Below are 17792 nucleotides of genomic sequence, written 5' to 3'. Positions count from 1 at the left end.
ACAACCGTTAAAAAAAAAAAAATTGGGAGTGTGTGAGCCTCATTTTTTTTTTTTTTGGTAATTAGATAGGATCCTAAATATATTAATAGAGCTTACTATTTAAAGGAATCTTTCAATAAAGTGCAGAATATGCTGAATATCTCAGGAAGGCAAGGTAGGCATTAATTATGAAACTGAAATCTATGTCACCCAACGCAGTCTCTTTTGCATTCCTAAATCCATGTCTGGTTGGACCCTCATCCCCTCCCCTCTCCCTGCCCGTCACTCCCAATTCCACACCATGCCGTGGCCTCCTCATGTTCACGTGCCCCCACACCCTCCAATCCCCATAGCAACAGGAGGACCTGCAGAATGCAAACCTGAACACATTTCTCTCTGCTCAAAATCTTGGAGAGGATTCCAGCTGTTCTTACAGGAAATGCAGCCCCTCTGTTCTGCCTGGCCCACCCCGCACCCACCCTGCATTCACTGCCTCTGCTCCGGCCCCACTGGGCCTTCCTTCAACAGGTCCCCACCCTTCCCCACCATCCCAAGTCGACTACGCACAGCCAGGAAAGCCCTCCCAGTCTTCTTCAACTAAGTAACCCTACTCAGCCTTCAGACCCTAGCTCAAAACACCTTCCCCGACCACCTTGACTGGGTGAATCTCCTCTCCTAGCACCAGCTCTGGGGCACTGCGGGCCTCATCGCAGCTGCAAGTTCCCATCTGTTTCTGTGATTACTGGATTTACATCTGTCTCCCCCATACACTGTGTAGGCTCCAGGAGAGCAGGAACCTCTTCTGGTTTTCTCCCCACTGTAAACCCCAGTCCTCAGCACCAGTCAGGAGCTCAAGACACAGGTGCTGAATGAATGAATGAATCAATCAACCAATCAATGAACCATCAGCTCAATCCATCAATGAGCCATCATCTGCCTCCAACTAATAATCTCTGAGTCCCACAGCCTTTTCTCAGGGCCCTTTTCACTTCTCTCCCATCTCCTCTGTCATCTGTTTTTTTGCCTTTTTTTTTTTTTGAAACGGAGTCTCGCTCTGTTGCCCAGGCTGGAGTGCAGTGGCACGTTCTCGACTCACTGCAAGCTCCACCTCCTGGGTTCACAACATTCTCCTGCCTCAGCCTCCCGAGTAGCTGGGACTACAGGTACCCGCCACCACACCCGGCTAATTTTTTTTTTTTTTTTTTTTTTTAGTAGAGACGGGGTTTCACCGTGTTAGCCAGGATGGTCTCAATCTCCTGACCTCATGATCCGCCCACCTCAGACTCTCAAAGTGCTGGGATTACAGGCGTGAGCCACCACTTCCAGCCTTTTTGTCTTTTTTTTTTTTTTTTGAGACGGAGTCTTGTTCTGTCACCCAGACTAGAGTGCAGTGATGCCATCTTGGCTCACTGTAACCTCCACCTCCCAGGTTCAAGCAATTTTCCTGCCTCCTGCAGCTGGGACTACAGGCACCCACCACCACACCTGGCTAATTTTTTTTTTTGTAGAGATGGGGTTTCGCCATGTTGGCCAAGCTGGTCTCGAACTCCTGACCCCAGGTGATTCGCCCCCTCTTGGCCTCGCAAAGTGCTGGGATTACAGATGTGAGCCACCGCACCTGGCCTCCTCTGTCATTTGAAGCTCAGGCAGAATGTCCCCTCCAAGAAGGGAATGTCCCCTCCAAGAAGGGGATGTCCCATGATGACACCAGCCAAATGGGATTCCTCTAGTCCCTGTTCCCCTCCTAGGACTGGAGCGGCACCTCAGGCCCCTCAGGCACAGCACGTTCTCCAGAGGGTAGGGGCTTATCTTGTTCATCTTTTTACTTCCCCATCCCAGGAGCTCTGTCAATTTTGCTGCAACTGAATCCAAACAGAATCAAATTGAAAACAAGTCCTGCTCCCTCCCCACCTCGAGCCCAGTCTCTGCCTTTGATGCAGCCCAGATCCAAGGCATGGATGGAGCTTCAGCTTGAAGGGGAGGAAAAATGCCTACAAAGTAATTAAAGAAAGAGAGAGAGAGAGCTTGAAAGCAAAACCTTGAGAAGCCCAAGGGCCAGCCTGCTGGCCTCCCTTACAAAGTCTGGCACGCAGTCTGCACTCACTATGCACTGAATTAAGGGCTGAGTGAATGAAAAGTTCACAGCCTTGAAGCTCCTGGGGGCATTTCTGGCAGCAGGGCTGAGCAGAGAGATGCTAATGGATTCAGGCCGCCAGCCCCAACTCTTCTAGGAAGCCCAGAGCAATCGCCCTGCCTGGGACAGCTTGTGTCTCCTTCTCCTTCTTCTTTGTTTTTTTTTTTTTTTTTGAAACAGAGTCTCGCTCTGTCGCCCAAACTGGAGTGCAATGGCTCAAGCACTACAAGCTTCGCCTCCCACGTTCAAGAGATTCTCCTGCCTCAGCCTCCTGAGTAGCTGGAATTACAGGCTTGCGCCACCACACCCGGCCAATTTTTGTATTTTAAGTAGAGATGGGTTTCACCATGTTGGTCAGGCTGGTCTCGAACTCCTGACCTCGTGATCCCCCGACTCAGCCTCCCAAAGTGCTGGGATTACAGGTGTGAGCCACCACACCTGGCCTCTTACCCCTGTCAGAGTTGGAAACAGAGCTGGAAGCCCCAAAGGTGACTTCCTCCTCCCAAAAGTTCTGTTACTCAACTCCTTGAACATGGAGGGGCTCAAAGATGCTACAGCCCATGTTAAATAATCAGTCTCAGGACTTGCTGGTCATGCCACATGTTGTGATGTCTTTGCTATTAAACCGTGGTTGGTCAGGCACCGTGACTCACGCCTGTACTCGGGAGGCTGAGGCAGAAGAATTGCTTGAACCCAGGAGGCGGAGGTTGCAGTAAGCTGAGATCGTGCCACTGCACCCCAGCCTGGGAGACAGAGCAAGACTCTTGTCTCAGAAAGTAAATAAATAAACAAACAATCCATGGTTAACTTCTCCACCCAGCGCCAACCTCCTGCTCAGAGGGCACCGTCTAAGGTGTGTCAGGTGAGTAGGTGGCCCCTGGACTATGTTTGGGAAAGGTTCTTTTGGGTATGAACTCCAAGATCTCAACACCAAGGAAGAAAAGAACACCAAGTCTTTCCCCATCGCTCACCAAAACCAAAGCATCCAATGTGGGCAGGTTCCCCAAAAATGCCCACTCCCAGGACACAGTCTCACGGAGGGAGTGCACAAAAGCGTGCACAGTTGTGCCCTTGCGTACAGACACACACACCGATGCAGAGGTGTCTGTCATCACTCTTCCTCAGATCACAGATCCCCAGGGGAGCTGGTCCCAGAGCAGAGATCAGAGCCCCTGCAGCCAACGGGCACACACGAAGGAACCTGTCCCTCCTGTCCCAGCTGTGCCCCCACAGGCACAGTCCTTTAGTTCTGAACGGGAGCGGTCGTGATGTTCAAGCCTTCATTGATGGCCAGGAGCCTCCTTCCCACCTCCCCAAGCCTGGGGGTCACCCCTCCCAGCTCTGGCCACCAGCCAGGCAGTCTTACTTCTTCACTTTTGGATATTTCATCTCTGCAATGGCATTCGTGGCTTCTGTCTGCTTCTCCTTCAGATGCTGGGGCCACATGTTGTCCACCCAGTCCACCAAGTCTACCTGAAAGCCAGACCAGTGTCAGCACTACGTTTCTCCACTGCCGAGACAGACACAAACACCCCTTCTCCCTGGGGAGCCCTTGGGCCCGCCAGTGTGAGCTCCATAGTCCCAACATGGGAGGAAAGAAGGGTAGGGATGACAGGACCCCCACTTTGTAGAAGAGAAAACTGAGTCTCTTCAACAGGAAATGAAAGAGCAGGCCGGGCGCGGTGGCTCAAGCCTGTAATCCCAGCACTTTGGGAGGCCGAGACGGGCGGATCACGAGGTCAGGAGATCGAGACCATCCTGGCTAACACGGTGAAACCCCGTCTCTACTAAAAATACAAAAACTAGCCAGGCGAGGTGGCGGTGCCTGCAGTCCCAGCTACTCGGGAGGCTGAGGCAGGAGAACGGCGTAAACCCGGGAGGCGGAGCTTGCAGTGAGCTGAGATCCGGCCACTGCACTCCAGCCCGGGCAACAGAGCGAGACTCCGCCTCAAAAAAAAAAAAAAAAAAAAAAAAAGAAAGAGTTGCTGGGGGTCAGGCATGGTAGCTGATACCTCTAATCCAAGCGCTTTGGGAGGCTAAGGTGAGAGGATCACTTGAACCCAGGAGTTCAAGGCCAGCCTGGGCAACACAGCAAGATCCCTGTCTCTACAAACCATGTCACCAACCTTAGTCACCCCTATGTCTGCCAAGCCCAGTCAGCCACACCCACATGAGCCTTTTTGCAAGGCACAGCCCAGGTGGCAGGGGGACAGGGAAGGAGATGAGGTAGAAGGTATTTGGGGAGGGTACCTGGGCCCCGGACCTACCACAGTCGGACGCTTGACCAAGTGCTCCAGCTTGGTGTGGCTGAACTCTAGGCTGATGACGTTGTACAGCTTGTCCCGCTGGGCCTCAGGCGTCTCGTAGTAACGCACAAACTGGGACATGCTCATCTCTGTGCCCTTCTGGGTGTTCACATCCATCACGTCCACAAGCCGCCGACTCCCTGGGGGCAGAAGCCACACGCTGGTTGTTCCTGCCGGCTTAAGGTTCCAGATCCTTCATGGGAGCCCCTCACTAAACAAAAGCTGCTCCTCCACGGTTCCCTACAGTCCTGACCCCTCTTCCTCGTCTGTTCTATTACCTCGCCCTGTCGGCTTTCCTTCCTGGATCTGTCTCCCACTCACCCGCTTCCCTGCACTACCATGGCCTCCACGCCAGTCCACGATGACCTCAAAAGTTACCTAAAGGGGCCCGGGTGGCTGGGCATGGTGGCTCAAGCTTGTAATCCCAGCATTTTGGGAGGCCGAGGCAGATGGATCACCTGAGGTCAGGAGTTTAAGACCAGGCAGGTCAACATGGTGAAACACTGTCTCTACTAAAACTCCGAAGACAGCCAGGCATGGTGGCTCATGCCTGTAACCCCAGCACTTTGGGAGGCCGAGGAGGGTGGATCACCTGAGGTCAGGAGTTCGAGACCAGAAAGGTCAACATAGTGAAACCATGTTTCTACTAAAAATACAAAAAATAGCCGGGCATGGTGGCTCACGCCTATAGTCCCAGCTATTCGAGAAACTGAGGCAGGAGGTTTGTTTGAACCCAGGAGACAGAGGTTGCAGTGAGCTGAGATGGCGCCACTGCACTCCAGCCTGGGCGACAGAGCAAGACTGTCCTTAAAAAAAAAAAAAAAGGACAGAAAGAAAAGGAAAGGCATATATAAACAAACAAGAAAATCCTAAGAAGCCAGTGACCACATTTGTTCACAGCCACCTCAACAGGTTACATGTTAAACCAACCAAAGGCCACCATATGATGACAGCCCAAGGGCCAAATCCAGCCTACTACCTATCCTTGTGTTACCCAGAAGAATTTTTTAACTTTTTTTTTCACTCTGTCACCCAGGCTGGAGTGTAGTGGCGTGATCTCGGTTCACTGCAACTTCCGCCTCCCGGATTTAAGCAAGTCTCATGCCTCAGCCTCCCAAGTAGCTGGGATTACAGGCATGTGCTACCATACCTGGCTAAGTGTTATATTTTTAGTAGACATGGGGTTTCGCCATGTTGGTCGGGCTTGTCTTGAACTCCTGACCTCAAGTGATCCGCCCACCTCGGCCTCCCAAAGTGCTGGTAACCAGGCATAAGCCACCGCAACTGGCCTAGATTTTGTTTTTCCCTGCAAGAGCCATAAGTTTTGAGGGGTTTTCCATTTTTTTTAACAGAGGGAGAAAATCAAAAGGATACTATTTTGTGATATGAAAACTATATGAAACCCAAATTCTCAGATCCATTTACAAAGTTTTCCTGGTGCACGGCCACAGGCATTAGTTCACATATCGTAGAGGTCTGGCTCCATGCTACAACGGCAGAGCTAAGTAGTTGCAACACAGACCAAATGGCCTGAAAACCCTTAAGTATTTACTCTCTAGCACTTAACAGAGAAAGTATGCTGGCCCTTGAACTAGACAGAACTCTCATGGAACTTAGATGTTGATATGGGTAATAGTCTCATCCCCTTCACTGAACCTGCCCTCTAACAGGCCCATGGTCAATATTTGTTGAATAAATAAACATAGCCTTTCATGTGGTCGGAACTGAAAAATAAAAGTAATCCTATGTAATCCCAGTACTTAGAAAAGCAGAGGTGGGACGATGGTGCTTGAGCCTGGGAGTTTGAGACCAGCCTGGGGAACATAGCAAGATTCCATTATCTCTCTCTCTTTTTTTTTTTTTTGTGAGACAGGGTCTTGCTCTGTCACCCAGGCTGGAGTGCAATGGTACGACCATGGCTCACTGCAGCCTCAACCACCCTGGCTCAAGGGATCCTCCAGCCTCAGCCTCCCAAATAGCTGGGAGTACAGCGGGGCACCACCACATCCAACTAGGTTTTCATTTCTTGTAGAGACAGAGTTTTGGTTTTCTTTGTTTGGTTGTTTGGTTTTTGAGACGAAGTCTCACTCTGTTGCCCAGATTGGAGTATAGTGGCACGATCTCCGCTCACTGCAACCTCCGCCTGCTGGGTTCAAGTGATTATCCTGCCTCAGCTGCCTGAGTAGCTGGAATGATTGGCATGCACCACCACACCCGGCTCATTTTTGTATTTTTAGTAGAGACGGGGTTTCACCATGTTGGCCAGGTTGGTCTCGAACTCTTGATCTCAGGTGATCCACCCGCCTCAGCCTCCCAAAGTGCTGGGATTATAGGCATGAGCCACTCACTGCGCCCGGCATGATAAGGTTTCATTATGTTGCCGAGGCTGGGAGACCCCAATCTCCACAAAAAAGAAAGTAACTCCTGGGGCCGGGCGCGGTGTCTCAAGCCTGTAATCCCAGCATTTTGGGAGGCTGAGACAGGCGGATCACGAGGTCAGGAGATCGAGACCATCCTGGCTAACACGGTGAAACCCCGTGTCTACAAAAAAAAAATACAAAAAACTACCCGGTTTGGTGGCGGGCGCCTGTAGTCCCAGCTACTCGGGAGGCTGAGGCAGGAGAATGACGTAAACCCGGGAGGCAGAGCTTGCAGTGAGCTGAGATCCGGCCACTGCACTCTAGCCTGGGCGATAGAGCGAGACTCTGTCTCAAAAAAAAAAAAAAAAAAGAAAGTAACTCCTTACGTTTGTAAGAGAACTTGGGTATTTCTATCTTTTGGGGTCAGATCTAAATTTCACAGCAACCCTGGAAAAGCAAGGTGAGATAGTCTCTGTTGGCCGGGCGCGGTGGCTCACGCCTGTAATCCCAGCACTTTGGGAGGCCAAGGCGGGCGGATCACAAAGTCTGGAGTTCAAGACCATCCTGGCCAACATGGTGAAACCCCGTCTCTACTAAGAATACAAAAATTAGCCGGGCGTGGTGGCAGGTGCCTGTAGTTCCAGCTACTCAGGAAGCTGAGGTGGGAGAATCACTTGAACGTGGGAGGCGGAGGTTGCAGTGAGCCGAGATCACGCCATTGCACTCCACTCTGGGCAACAAAGCGAGACTCCGTCTCAAAAAAAAAAAAAAAAAAAAGTCTCTGTTTTACAAATGGGGAGACCAAGGCCCACAGATAAAGCAACTGGCTCAAGCTCCCCAGAGCAGACTCTTTCTACCAATTACAACCATTACCATTTACTATGCGTGTCAGCACAGACGGGTTCTCTACATACGTTATCTTGCTTAGGTTCATCGTGGTCACAGCTCTGTGAAGCAGAACTTCAATTAAACCCATTTAATGGAGGAGAAGCTGAGGCTTGGACAACTAACTCGCCCAGGAATGCCCAACTGGTAAGCGGCAGAGCTGGGATTTGAATCCAATTCATTCTAATGCCCGGGTTCCTCTCCCATCCCCCAAATACTGAATCTTGATCACATGCTAAGGTTGAAAAATGACCCCAGACCTGGTCAAGTGTGGTAGCTCATGCCTGTACTCCTAGCACTTTTGGAGGCCAAGGTGGGTGAATCACCTGAGGTCAGGAGTTCAAGACCAACCTGGCCAACATGGCAAAACCATATCCCTACTAAAAATATAAAAATTAGCCAGGTGTGGTGGCACATATCTGTAATCCCAGCTACTCGGGGCGGCTGAGGTAGGAGAATTGCTTGAACCCAGGAGATGGAGGTTGCAGTAAGCTGAGGTCGTGCCACTGCACTCCAGCCTGGGCGACAGGGTGAGACTCTGTCTTAATTTAAAAAAAAAAAAAAAAAGATTCCAGACCACACCAGTGGCCAGATCCCTCCTATGGACCCTGGGAAGCAGCGGATCCAGGGGAAACAGTTTTTGTTTTGGCGTCTGGAGTGCAGATCCACCAGGGGGCATCCCCGTTCTTCGCTGGATATTCTTGCCTTGATCTTGGCAAGGCTAGCGCCTTCCTTACCCAGGTGCCTGGAATAGGTGTGCGCCACTCAGACTTTCCAGAAGGCCCACCTGGCAGAAACCCTCCTGATAGAACCCCGGTACCAGCTGGGCACAGTGGCTCACACCTGTAATCCTAGCACTTTGGGAGGCCAAGGCAGGTGGATCATGAGATCAGGAGATTGAGACCATCCTGGCTAACACCGTGAAACCCCCATCTCTACTAAATATACAAAAAATTAGCCAGGCGTGGTGGCGGGCGCCTGTAGTCCTGAGTCTGACGCAGGAGAATGGCGTGAACCCGGGAGGCGGAGCTTGCAGTGATCGGCGATGGCGCCACTGCACTCCAGCCTGGGCGAGAGAGCAAGACTCTGTCTCAAAAGGGGAAAAAAAAAAAAGAAGAACCCCGGTACCCTCCCTGCTTTCTGCCCAGCCTCCCACCTCCACCCACCTCTCCTCCCTAATCTTCCTCAAGGTCATGTCTGCAAAGCTCCCTGTGCAAAGGGGTCTGCTGGGCAGGTAGCAAACAGTATAAAAACCACTAAAATCACAACCCCAGAGTCCTGCAAGTCAGCACTGAAGGCCAAGCTCAGCTACCCCCACCCACACACTGTTAAAATCTAAAGGGTTCGGTTCCCAGCGGAGCCTCCAGCCTGTGCCTCGGGCTCTTGGCTTCTCTGGGAATCAGTTTCTTCATCTATAACTTGGGGAAAAAGTAGCCAGCCCAGGAACTGTCCTGAGACATAACTGAGTTCATGCACTTCACATGCACGCGGGGGCACCTACAGGTGGGTAGTGTTACCGAGTGGGTCAGTTTCATCTGTAACTACAGGTGGAGAATGTGACAAGCTGGGAAGTTTAGGGACTTGCCCAGCATCACAGCCAGTTAAATCGTTGCTGGCTAGTCCCAATGAATGGACTGCTTAGGACCCTACAACATATTCAAGATACAAATGGGTGCTGAGTTCTTCTGGGGAATGATGAAAAAGTTCTAAAACTGACTTTCATAATGGTTGCACAACTCTGTAAATATACTAAAACAAGTGAATCGGTGGCTCAAGCCTGTAATCCCAGCATTTTGGGAGGCTGAGACAGGCGGATCACGAGGTCAGGAGATCGAGACCATCCTGGCTAACACGGTGAAACCCCGTGTCTACAAAAAAAAATACAAAAAACTACCCGGTTTGGTGGCGGGCGCCTGTAGTCCCAGCTACTCGGAGGCTGAGGCAGGAGAATGACGTAAACCCGGGAGGCAGAGCTTGCAGTGAGCTGAGATCCGGCCACTGCACTCCAGCCTGGGCGAGAGAGCAAGACTCTGTCTCAAAAAAAAAAAAAAACAAGTGAATCATGGCCGGCCGCGGTGGCTACATCTGTAATCCCAACACTTTGGGAGAGAGAGCTGGAAGGAGCACTTGGCCCTAGAAGTTTGAGACCAGCCTGGGTAATACAGTCACACCCCAGCTCCACACACATACACACAAATTGGCCAAGCATCGTGACCCACACCAGTGGTCCCAGCTACTCTGAAGGCTGAAGTGGGAGGACTACTTGAGCATCAGAGGTTGAGGCTGCAGTGAGCCATGATCGTGCCACTGCACTCCAGCTTGGACAACAAGGGCCAGACCCTGTCTCAAAAAAAAAAAAAAAAGTGTGGGGAAAATGAATTGTATGGTCTGTGACTTATTTCTCAACAAAACTTTTTTACTTTTTAAAATGGAGAGTCTCAGAGATGGCAAGTAATCTGGGAGTGTTTCCAAATAAATGTATGCCTTGTATATATCATGATACTTGCCCTTTGCAATATACTTTTTTTTTTTTTTTTTTTTTGAGGCGGAGTCTCGCTCTGTCGCCCGGGCTGGAGTGCAGTGGCCGGATCTCATCTCACTGCAAGCTCCGCCTCCCGGGTTTACGCCATTCTCCTGCCTCAGCCTCCCGAGTAGCTGGGACTACAGGCGCCCGCCACCTCGCCCGGCTAGTTTTTGTATTTTTAGTAGAGACGGGGTTTCACTGTGTTAGCCAGGATGGTCTCGATCTCTTGACCTCGTGATCCGCCCGTCTCGGCCTCCCAAAGTGCTGGGATTACAGGCTTGAGCCACCACGCCCGGCCTTTTTTTTTTTTTTTTTTCTTTTTAAGAAAAATTCTTGCTCTTGTTCCCCAGGCTGGAGTGCGATGGCGTGATCTCGGGTCACCGCAACCTCTGCCTCCCGGGTTCAAGCAATTCTGCCTCAGCCCCCCGAGTGGCTGGGATTACAGGCACCCACCACCACACCCGGCTAACTTTTGTATTTTCAGTAGAGACGGGGTTTTACCATGTTGGCCAGGCTGGTCTAGAACTCCTGACCTCAGATGATCCTCCTGCCTCAGCTTCCCCAAGTGCTGGAGTTACAGGTGTGAGCCACCGCGTCAGGGCCTGTAACATACTTTAAGTAACAATTTTGCACTCTCATTTAATCCCAGGTATATATACCTATCTCACATGTACACAGATATTAATCCACAAGTTATTATTTTCAATCTTAGTCCAAATGTGGACCAAGAAAAACAAAAGAACATCTGGATCTGGGATTCATGTGGCACTCAAATATCTGATGAATGCAAGAGTAGGCAGTGTGTGGTGATTCACACCTGTAACCCCAACACTTTGGGAAGCCAGGGCAGGAGGATCACTTGAGCCCAGGAGTTCGAGACCAACCTGGACAACGTGTCAAGATCCCATCTCTACAAAAAATTTAAAAATTAGCTGTGCACGTGGCAGACACCAGTAGTCCCAGCTACTTGGGAGGATCACTTGAGCCTGGAAGGCAGAGGCTACAGTGAGCAATGGCTGTGCCACTGCACTCCAGCCTAGGTGACAGAGTGAGACTGTCTTAAAAAATGAAAAATAGGCCGGGCTCCGAGGCTCAAGCCTGTAATCCCAGCACTTTGGGAGGCCGAGACAGGCGGATCACGAGGTCAGGAGATCGAGACCATCCTGGCTAACCCAGTGAAACCCCATCTCTACTAAAAATACAAAAAATTAGCCGGGCGTGGTGGCGGGCACCTGTAGTCCCAGCTACTCAGGAGTTTGAGACAGGAGAATGGTGTGAACCTGGGAGGCAGAGCTTGCAGTCAGCCTAGATCGTGCCACTGCACTCCAGCCTGGGCGACAGAGTGAGACTCTGTCTCAAAATAAATTAATTAATTAAAATAAAAATTTAGGCCGGGCGCGGTGGCTCAAGCCTGTAATCCCAGCACTTTGGGAGGCCGAGACGGGCGGATCACGAGGTCAGGAGATCGAGACCATCCTGGCTAAAACAGTGAAACCCCGTCTCTACTAAAAATACAAAAATCTAGCTGGGCGTGGTGGCGGGCGCCTGTAGTCCCAGCTACTCGGGAGGCTGAGGCAGGAGAATGGCGTGAACCCGGGAGGCGGAGCTTGCAGTGAGCTGAGATCCAGCCACTGCACTCCAGCCTGGGCGACAGAGCAAGACTCCGTCTCAAAAAAAAAAAAAAAAAAAAAAAATTTTATAAAAAGATTAGATAGCAATCCTATTTTGTAAAAAGGGATATCAATTTAAATAATGTTTAATCATATCATTTAATTATGAGGATATAGTAATTTACAAAATTATACCTTAAGACCCTGAAAATGTTATTTTACATGTGTCAAAGTATCAAAAAAGAAAGAATAACTAGCCTGGGGGAAATTTTTTGTTTTTCTTTTGAGACAGAGATCAGAGTGACGCAACTACAAGCCAAGGAGAACTAAGCACTGCCGGCCACCACTAGAAGCCAGAGAAGGCAAGGAAGGACCCGCCCCTAGGGACTTCAGGGGAAATGTAGCCCTACAGACACCTTAATTTTGGACTTACAGCCTGCAGAAGTGTGAGAGAATAAATTTCTGTGGTTTTAAGCCACTCACTTTGTGGTACTTTGTTATGGCAGCCTAGGAAACGAATCAAAGGGTTAGTGAGAGAATGACTGGGTATACCTACAGGGCTCCATAAATGTGACATAGTTACACAGGGGAGGGCTGGCCCCTCCCCTTGCCTCCCTCCCAGAGCCTGGTACAAGCAGATCACAGGGCCAACACCTTCTATAACGAAATCACAGTTTATCTAGTAGCTTCACAAACAGAAAGATGTCACCCCCGATGACCTCATACCGCTTCATTCTAAATACTGTATTTCTTGGTTACTTGTTTCTTGTCTTTCGGCTCTGCTGCTCTGTGAGTGCCATGAGGGCAGGAGCCTTGCCTGTCCTGATCGCTACTCTATTACAGATTTCTAGAACAGAGCCTGGTGCAGGCTAAGAGCTCACTCTTTGTCAAATAAGAAATTAGTGCTGTTCTGGCCGGGCGCGGTGGCTCAAGCCTGTAATCCCAGCACTTTGGGAGGCCGAGACGGGTGGATCACAAGGTCAGGAGATTGAGACCATCCTGGCTAACACGGTGAAACCCCGTCTCTACTAAAAAATACAAAAAAATTAGCCGGGCGAGATGGCGGGCGCCTGTAGTCCCAGCTACTCTGGAGGCTGAGGCAGGAGAATGGCGTAAACCCGGGAGGCGGAGCTTGCAGTGAGCTGAGATCGCGCCACTGCACTCCAGCCTGGGCGACAGAGCGAGACTCCGTCTCAAAAAAAAAAAAAAAAAGAAATTAGTGCTGTTCAAGGTCAGGAGATCGAGACCATCCTAGCTAATATGGTGAAACCCCATCTCTACTAAAAAATACAAAAAAATTAGCTAGGCGTGGTGGCAGGCACCTGTAGTCCCAGCTACTCAGGAGGCTGAGGCAGGAGAATGGAGTGAACCTGGGAGGCCGAGCTTGCAGTGAGCTGAGATTGCGCCACTGCACCTCAGCCTGGGCGACACAGCGAGACTCCGTCTCAAAAAAAAAAAAAAGAAATGAGTGCTGTTATTTACTTTTATGTTCTGTGTTGCATCTGACACACAACTTCACAGACAAATGGCAGGTGAACTAAAGAACTGACCTGGGGGTGGTTCTGGGTGGGCATGTGTAACAAAAAAGATGAACCCCCACCTGGAATCACCTGGTAGGTCCTGAGCAGCCCCGGGGCAGCACGGCTCAACACAGAAGGACAGACAGGTCTGGAGAAGGCCTGTGTTTCCTTTTCCTTTTTTTTTTTTTGAGACGGAGTCTCACTCTGTTGCCCAGGCTCACTGCAGCCGCCACCTCTTGGGTTCAAGCGATTTTCCTGCCTCAGCCTCCCAAGTAGCTGGGACTACAGGCATGTGCGACTACACCCAGCTAATTTTTGTATTTTTTGTAAAGACAGGGTTTCACCATGTTGGCCAGGATGGTCTCAAACTCCTGACCTCAAGTGATTTGCTGACCTCGGCCTCCTGAAGTGCTGGGATTACAGGCGTGAGCCACTGCACCCGGCCTAATTTTTGTATTTTTTATACAGACGGAGTTTAGCCATATTGGCCAGAATGGTCTCGAACTCCTGACCTCAAGTGATTTGCCCACCTCAGCCTCCCAAAGTGCTGGGACTACAGCTATGAACTACGGCACCCAGCCTGCTTTTCTGAGCAATACCATGCCTCCCACTGCCACTGCTGCCTTCCCTGGTACCTCTTAGGCACTCTCTTGGCCTCTGCTATTTTGCAGCTTTTCATATCACAGATGCCACTTGGGACCAGTGTTTAAGACTCCCAGTCAGACCACGGCCAAGCCAGGGTCCCTGCTGACTACACTTCAGCTTGCCCCGCCCTCTGATGCAAGGGAGTCAGGACTTAAGGGACTGGCCTAACTCAGCTGTATGCCTGCCTCAGACCAGGGAAGGGCTGTGGGGAGCAGCTGGGGCTGAAGTCAGAGGGGGAAGAGTATGGGGAAGAGTATAGGGAAGAGGCTCAGGCAGGCCAAGTGACCGTCTTAGGAGCAGAAGGTCTGGAGGCTTGGTTCTAAGAAGAGCTTCCTTGGTGTGCCCGGAGCTCCAACCAGCTCCCCAGGTGTCCTGGAAGCCACAGTCTGTGGAAGGGGTAGGAGTGAGAGTGGAAGTGGTGGGAGGAGGAAGGAAAATCAGTTCTGTTGGGCACCTCGGCTTCACGGACCTCCCCTCCCCCAGGGAAACAGAAATGGACAGGTCACCTGTTCATGCCACACAGCTGGGGTCTAGCCCCCACGGGGCAGCAGGAAACACAGACAGGATAAACACCACCCAGAGAGGCAGGGTGATAGCAACAGAGGGGACCATGGAGGCAGGGTGATAGTAAGAGAAGGACCCCTGGCTTTGAAGCCTCATACATTGAGAGGAAGGCCCCCTCTCCAAACAGATGAGGGGACATTTCATGCCACAGATATCAGGTTGCTACATGAGTAATTGCAGTTTTGCCATTGAAAGTAATGGTGGCCAGTTGCGGTGGCTCATGCCCGTAATTCCTATACTTTGGGAGGCCAAGGCCAGCGAATTACCTGAGGTCGGGAGTTCAAGAACAGCCTGGCCAACATAGTGAAACCCCATCTCTACCAAAAACACACACACACACAAAAATTAGCCGTGCTAGTAATAGCACATGCCTGTAATCCCAGCTAGTTGGGAGGCTGGGGCATGAGAACTGCTTGAACCCAGGAGGTGGAGGTTGCAGTGATCCAAGATCGTGCCACTGCACTCCAGCCTGGGAGACAGAGCAAGACTCTGTCTCAAAAAAAAAAAAAAAAAAAACCAAAAAAAAAGAGAGAGAAGAAAAAAGAAAGGAGTAGTGGCAAAAAAAAAAAAGAAAGAAAGAAATGGCAAAAACCACAATTAGTAGGCTGGGTGTGGTGGCTCACGCCTGTAATCCCAGCACTTTGGGAGGCCGAGGCGGGCAAATCACGAGGTCAGCAGTTTGAGACCAGCCTGGCCAACATAGTGAAACCTCATCACTACTAAAAATACAAAAATTAGCCAGGCATGGTGGCGGGCACCTGTAGTCCAACTACTTGGGAGACTGAGGCAGGAGAATCGCTTGAACCTGGGAGGCAGAGGTTGCGGTGAGCAGAGATCGTGCCAACCAGCCAGGGCAACAAGAGCAAAAAATTCCATCTCAAAATAAAATAAAATAAAATAAATAACACAATTGGTTTGTACCAAACTAATAAATTCCAGCCAATAAGTGGCAAATAAATGACAAAATTAGGCCACCACCACGCTGCAGCCCCTGATAAACTAAAGGAGCTAGGTGTTGAGCACCAATGGCTGCTGATATCATAGATAGGGAGGGAAAGAGAGAGAGAAAGAGAGAGAGAGAGAGAGAGAGAGAGAGATGACCCGACATTACATGCCTCCTGATGGAAGAACGAAGCACCAATGACGAAGCGTCCTGCCAGAAACCATGAATGAATGAATGAATGAATGAAGAGTATGCAATAGCAGGGGAGGTACCTTGAATCAGGTCAACCATCTACATCTGACTACCAGTTTACAGAACTACAGAAAAAGAAGAACATGTTAGACAGCTCCAAGAGTATGGCATTGGCAAATCCACACAGGGGAAAACTCTGCAGGTCAACAACTCAACAGGTCAACTCCACGAACAACCCGGAGGAGTTGAAGGAGATGTAGGGAGAATCCAGAGAGTGAAGGAGACTTAAAATGCAGCTCAACCAGGCCGGGTGCCGTGGCTCATGCCTGTAATCCCAGCACTTTGGGAGGCTGAGGCAGGAGGATCATCTGAGGTTGGGAGTTTGAGACCAGCCTGACCAATACAGAGAAACTCGGTCAGGAAGAAACTGACTTTATACCTTTTCTTTCCTTCACCACAGAACCCTTTCTTCAAACAGAAGCTTTGATGACAGTCAAATACACGTAAATAAAAACAAAACAAGCAGCTCAGGCTGATGCAGGAGGTGGGTGCGGGGTGCTCAGAATTCAGACCTAGATCCCTGGGGTTTCCCTTTGAAATTCACTGGGTTGGGGCATTTTTGGGTCCTTTCCCAGGGGCAAAGCACTGAGTTTTAGTTCCTGAATACTCGGATCACTTCCCTTAAATGTATAAAGTGGGCAGGAGCAGGGGCAGTGGGGGCAGAGGAAGAGACAGGGGCCACCAGTCCCTTTTGGCCTGAGCTGAGAGATGAAGAATGAGCCCTCCAGCTTCCCGGTCTGATCTGTCACAGAGGCAAAGGGAACCGGGCATACGGGCTGAGTCTCTAAGCAAGAGGTTCGGCACTGGGGAGGAGGCGGGTGGCCAAAAGGGACGGAGAGGACAGATAAGTGCCAAGAATGGAATGCAGCCCTCCCAGCCTTTAGGAGCAGCCATCCCTGGAGCAGCTGACCGGGACAAGCGGCCCTTCAGACTCGCAAGGGATCCACACTGCTGGGGCTCTCGGGTTCCTGCAGTCAGTGGGTTACAGGAGAAATTTTCCACATGGGGCAGTGCCTGGAGTTCCTAGGCAGGCCAGCAGCCTCCCTCCCTCCACCGCCCACCCACCCCAGGCTCATCGGTGCTCTGGCTCCCGGGCTGCACACACATCCAACAGGTTCCAGCTGCGGAAATTAATCCATGGCCCCGTGGCCCCTGCTTTGAAGGCTCCATCCGTCAGCTCCTAGAGCCTCGGGCTCGGGGCCAGGACGAGGCTGCTGAAAGTCATCTTGAAGGCTAATGTGAAACATACACAGGCGCGACCCCAAACTCCCCCGAGCCCCGCTCTTCCGAGAGCGCACAGAACTGTTCCACATCACAGTTCTGGAACCTTCTCCAGCATCCTCACATTTCTGGACTGGTTTTTTGTTGTTGTTGTTGTTGTTTGAGACGGAGTCTCGCTCCATCGCCCAGGCTGGAGTGCGGTGGCCAGATCTCAGCTCACTGCAAGCTCCGCCTCCCGGGTTCCCGCCATTCTCCTGCCTCAGCCTCCAGAGTAGCTGGGACTACAGGCGCCCGCCACCTCGCCCGGCTAGGTTTTCTTTTTTTTTTTTGTATTTTTTAGTAGAGACAGGGTTTCACCGGGTTAGCCAGGATGGTCTCGATCTCCTGACCTCGTGATCCGCCCGTTTTATATTTTGTTCCTCATCCATGTCACAGAGGCACCACTGATTAGCAAGAGCACTGCTCAGAGGTTCAAATCCGACTCTGCTCTACTGTTTTGAAACAGCAGTGAGGCCTGAGTTCGTGATTCACCCGCCTTGGTCTCCCAAAGTGCTGGGGTTACAGGGGTGCGCCACCGCGCCTGGTCCCTCTCCCTGCATTTCTGTCTGTCCTGGCAATTGGATGTCTCCCCTACCTGCCGGTCTGGTCTTGACCTCCCAGACCTCTCTCGTGAGATCCAACTCAATGTGCCCTGAACCATACCCATCTATACCCACCCCCCGAGTTGCTTTTCTTCAGGGGGTCTATCAGAAGCATTGTGTTCTCCTAATCACTGAAATTCAAACCCATGTGACTCTGATGTGCCAAGTACTATCTGAGCAACTCAAAAATCATTTGTCTCCAGGCCTC

General features: G+C 50.9%; 1 protein-coding gene across 4 annotated transcripts in view; it reads right to left on the bottom strand.

Annotated features, from left to right (window-relative positions):
- The window catches only part of KDM2B (lysine demethylase 2B), a 54714-nt gene that overhangs the window by 16359 nt on the left and 20563 nt on the right, over positions 1-17792 (bottom strand). For all 4 annotated transcript variants that reach the window (XM_033220342.1, XM_033220343.1, XM_033220344.1 and 1 more), the window contains exons 5-6: positions 4381-4559; positions 3480-3586 (exon numbers count right to left, since the gene is read on the bottom strand). In XM_033220342.1, the coding sequence (XP_033076233.1) occupies positions 3480-3586; positions 4381-4559 (286 nt within the window). The remainder of the gene's footprint in view (positions 1-3479; positions 3587-4380; positions 4560-17792) is intronic.

This window comes from Trachypithecus francoisi, unplaced genomic scaffold, assembly GCF_009764315.1.
Source record: "Trachypithecus francoisi isolate TF-2019V2 unplaced genomic scaffold, Tfra_2.0 Lachesis_group11, whole genome shotgun sequence".
NCBI classification, from domain to species: Eukaryota; Metazoa; Chordata; class Mammalia; order Primates; family Cercopithecidae; genus Trachypithecus; species Trachypithecus francoisi.
Note: the sequence above shows the minus strand (reverse complement) of the source record. Positions and strands in the feature narration are given on the sequence as shown.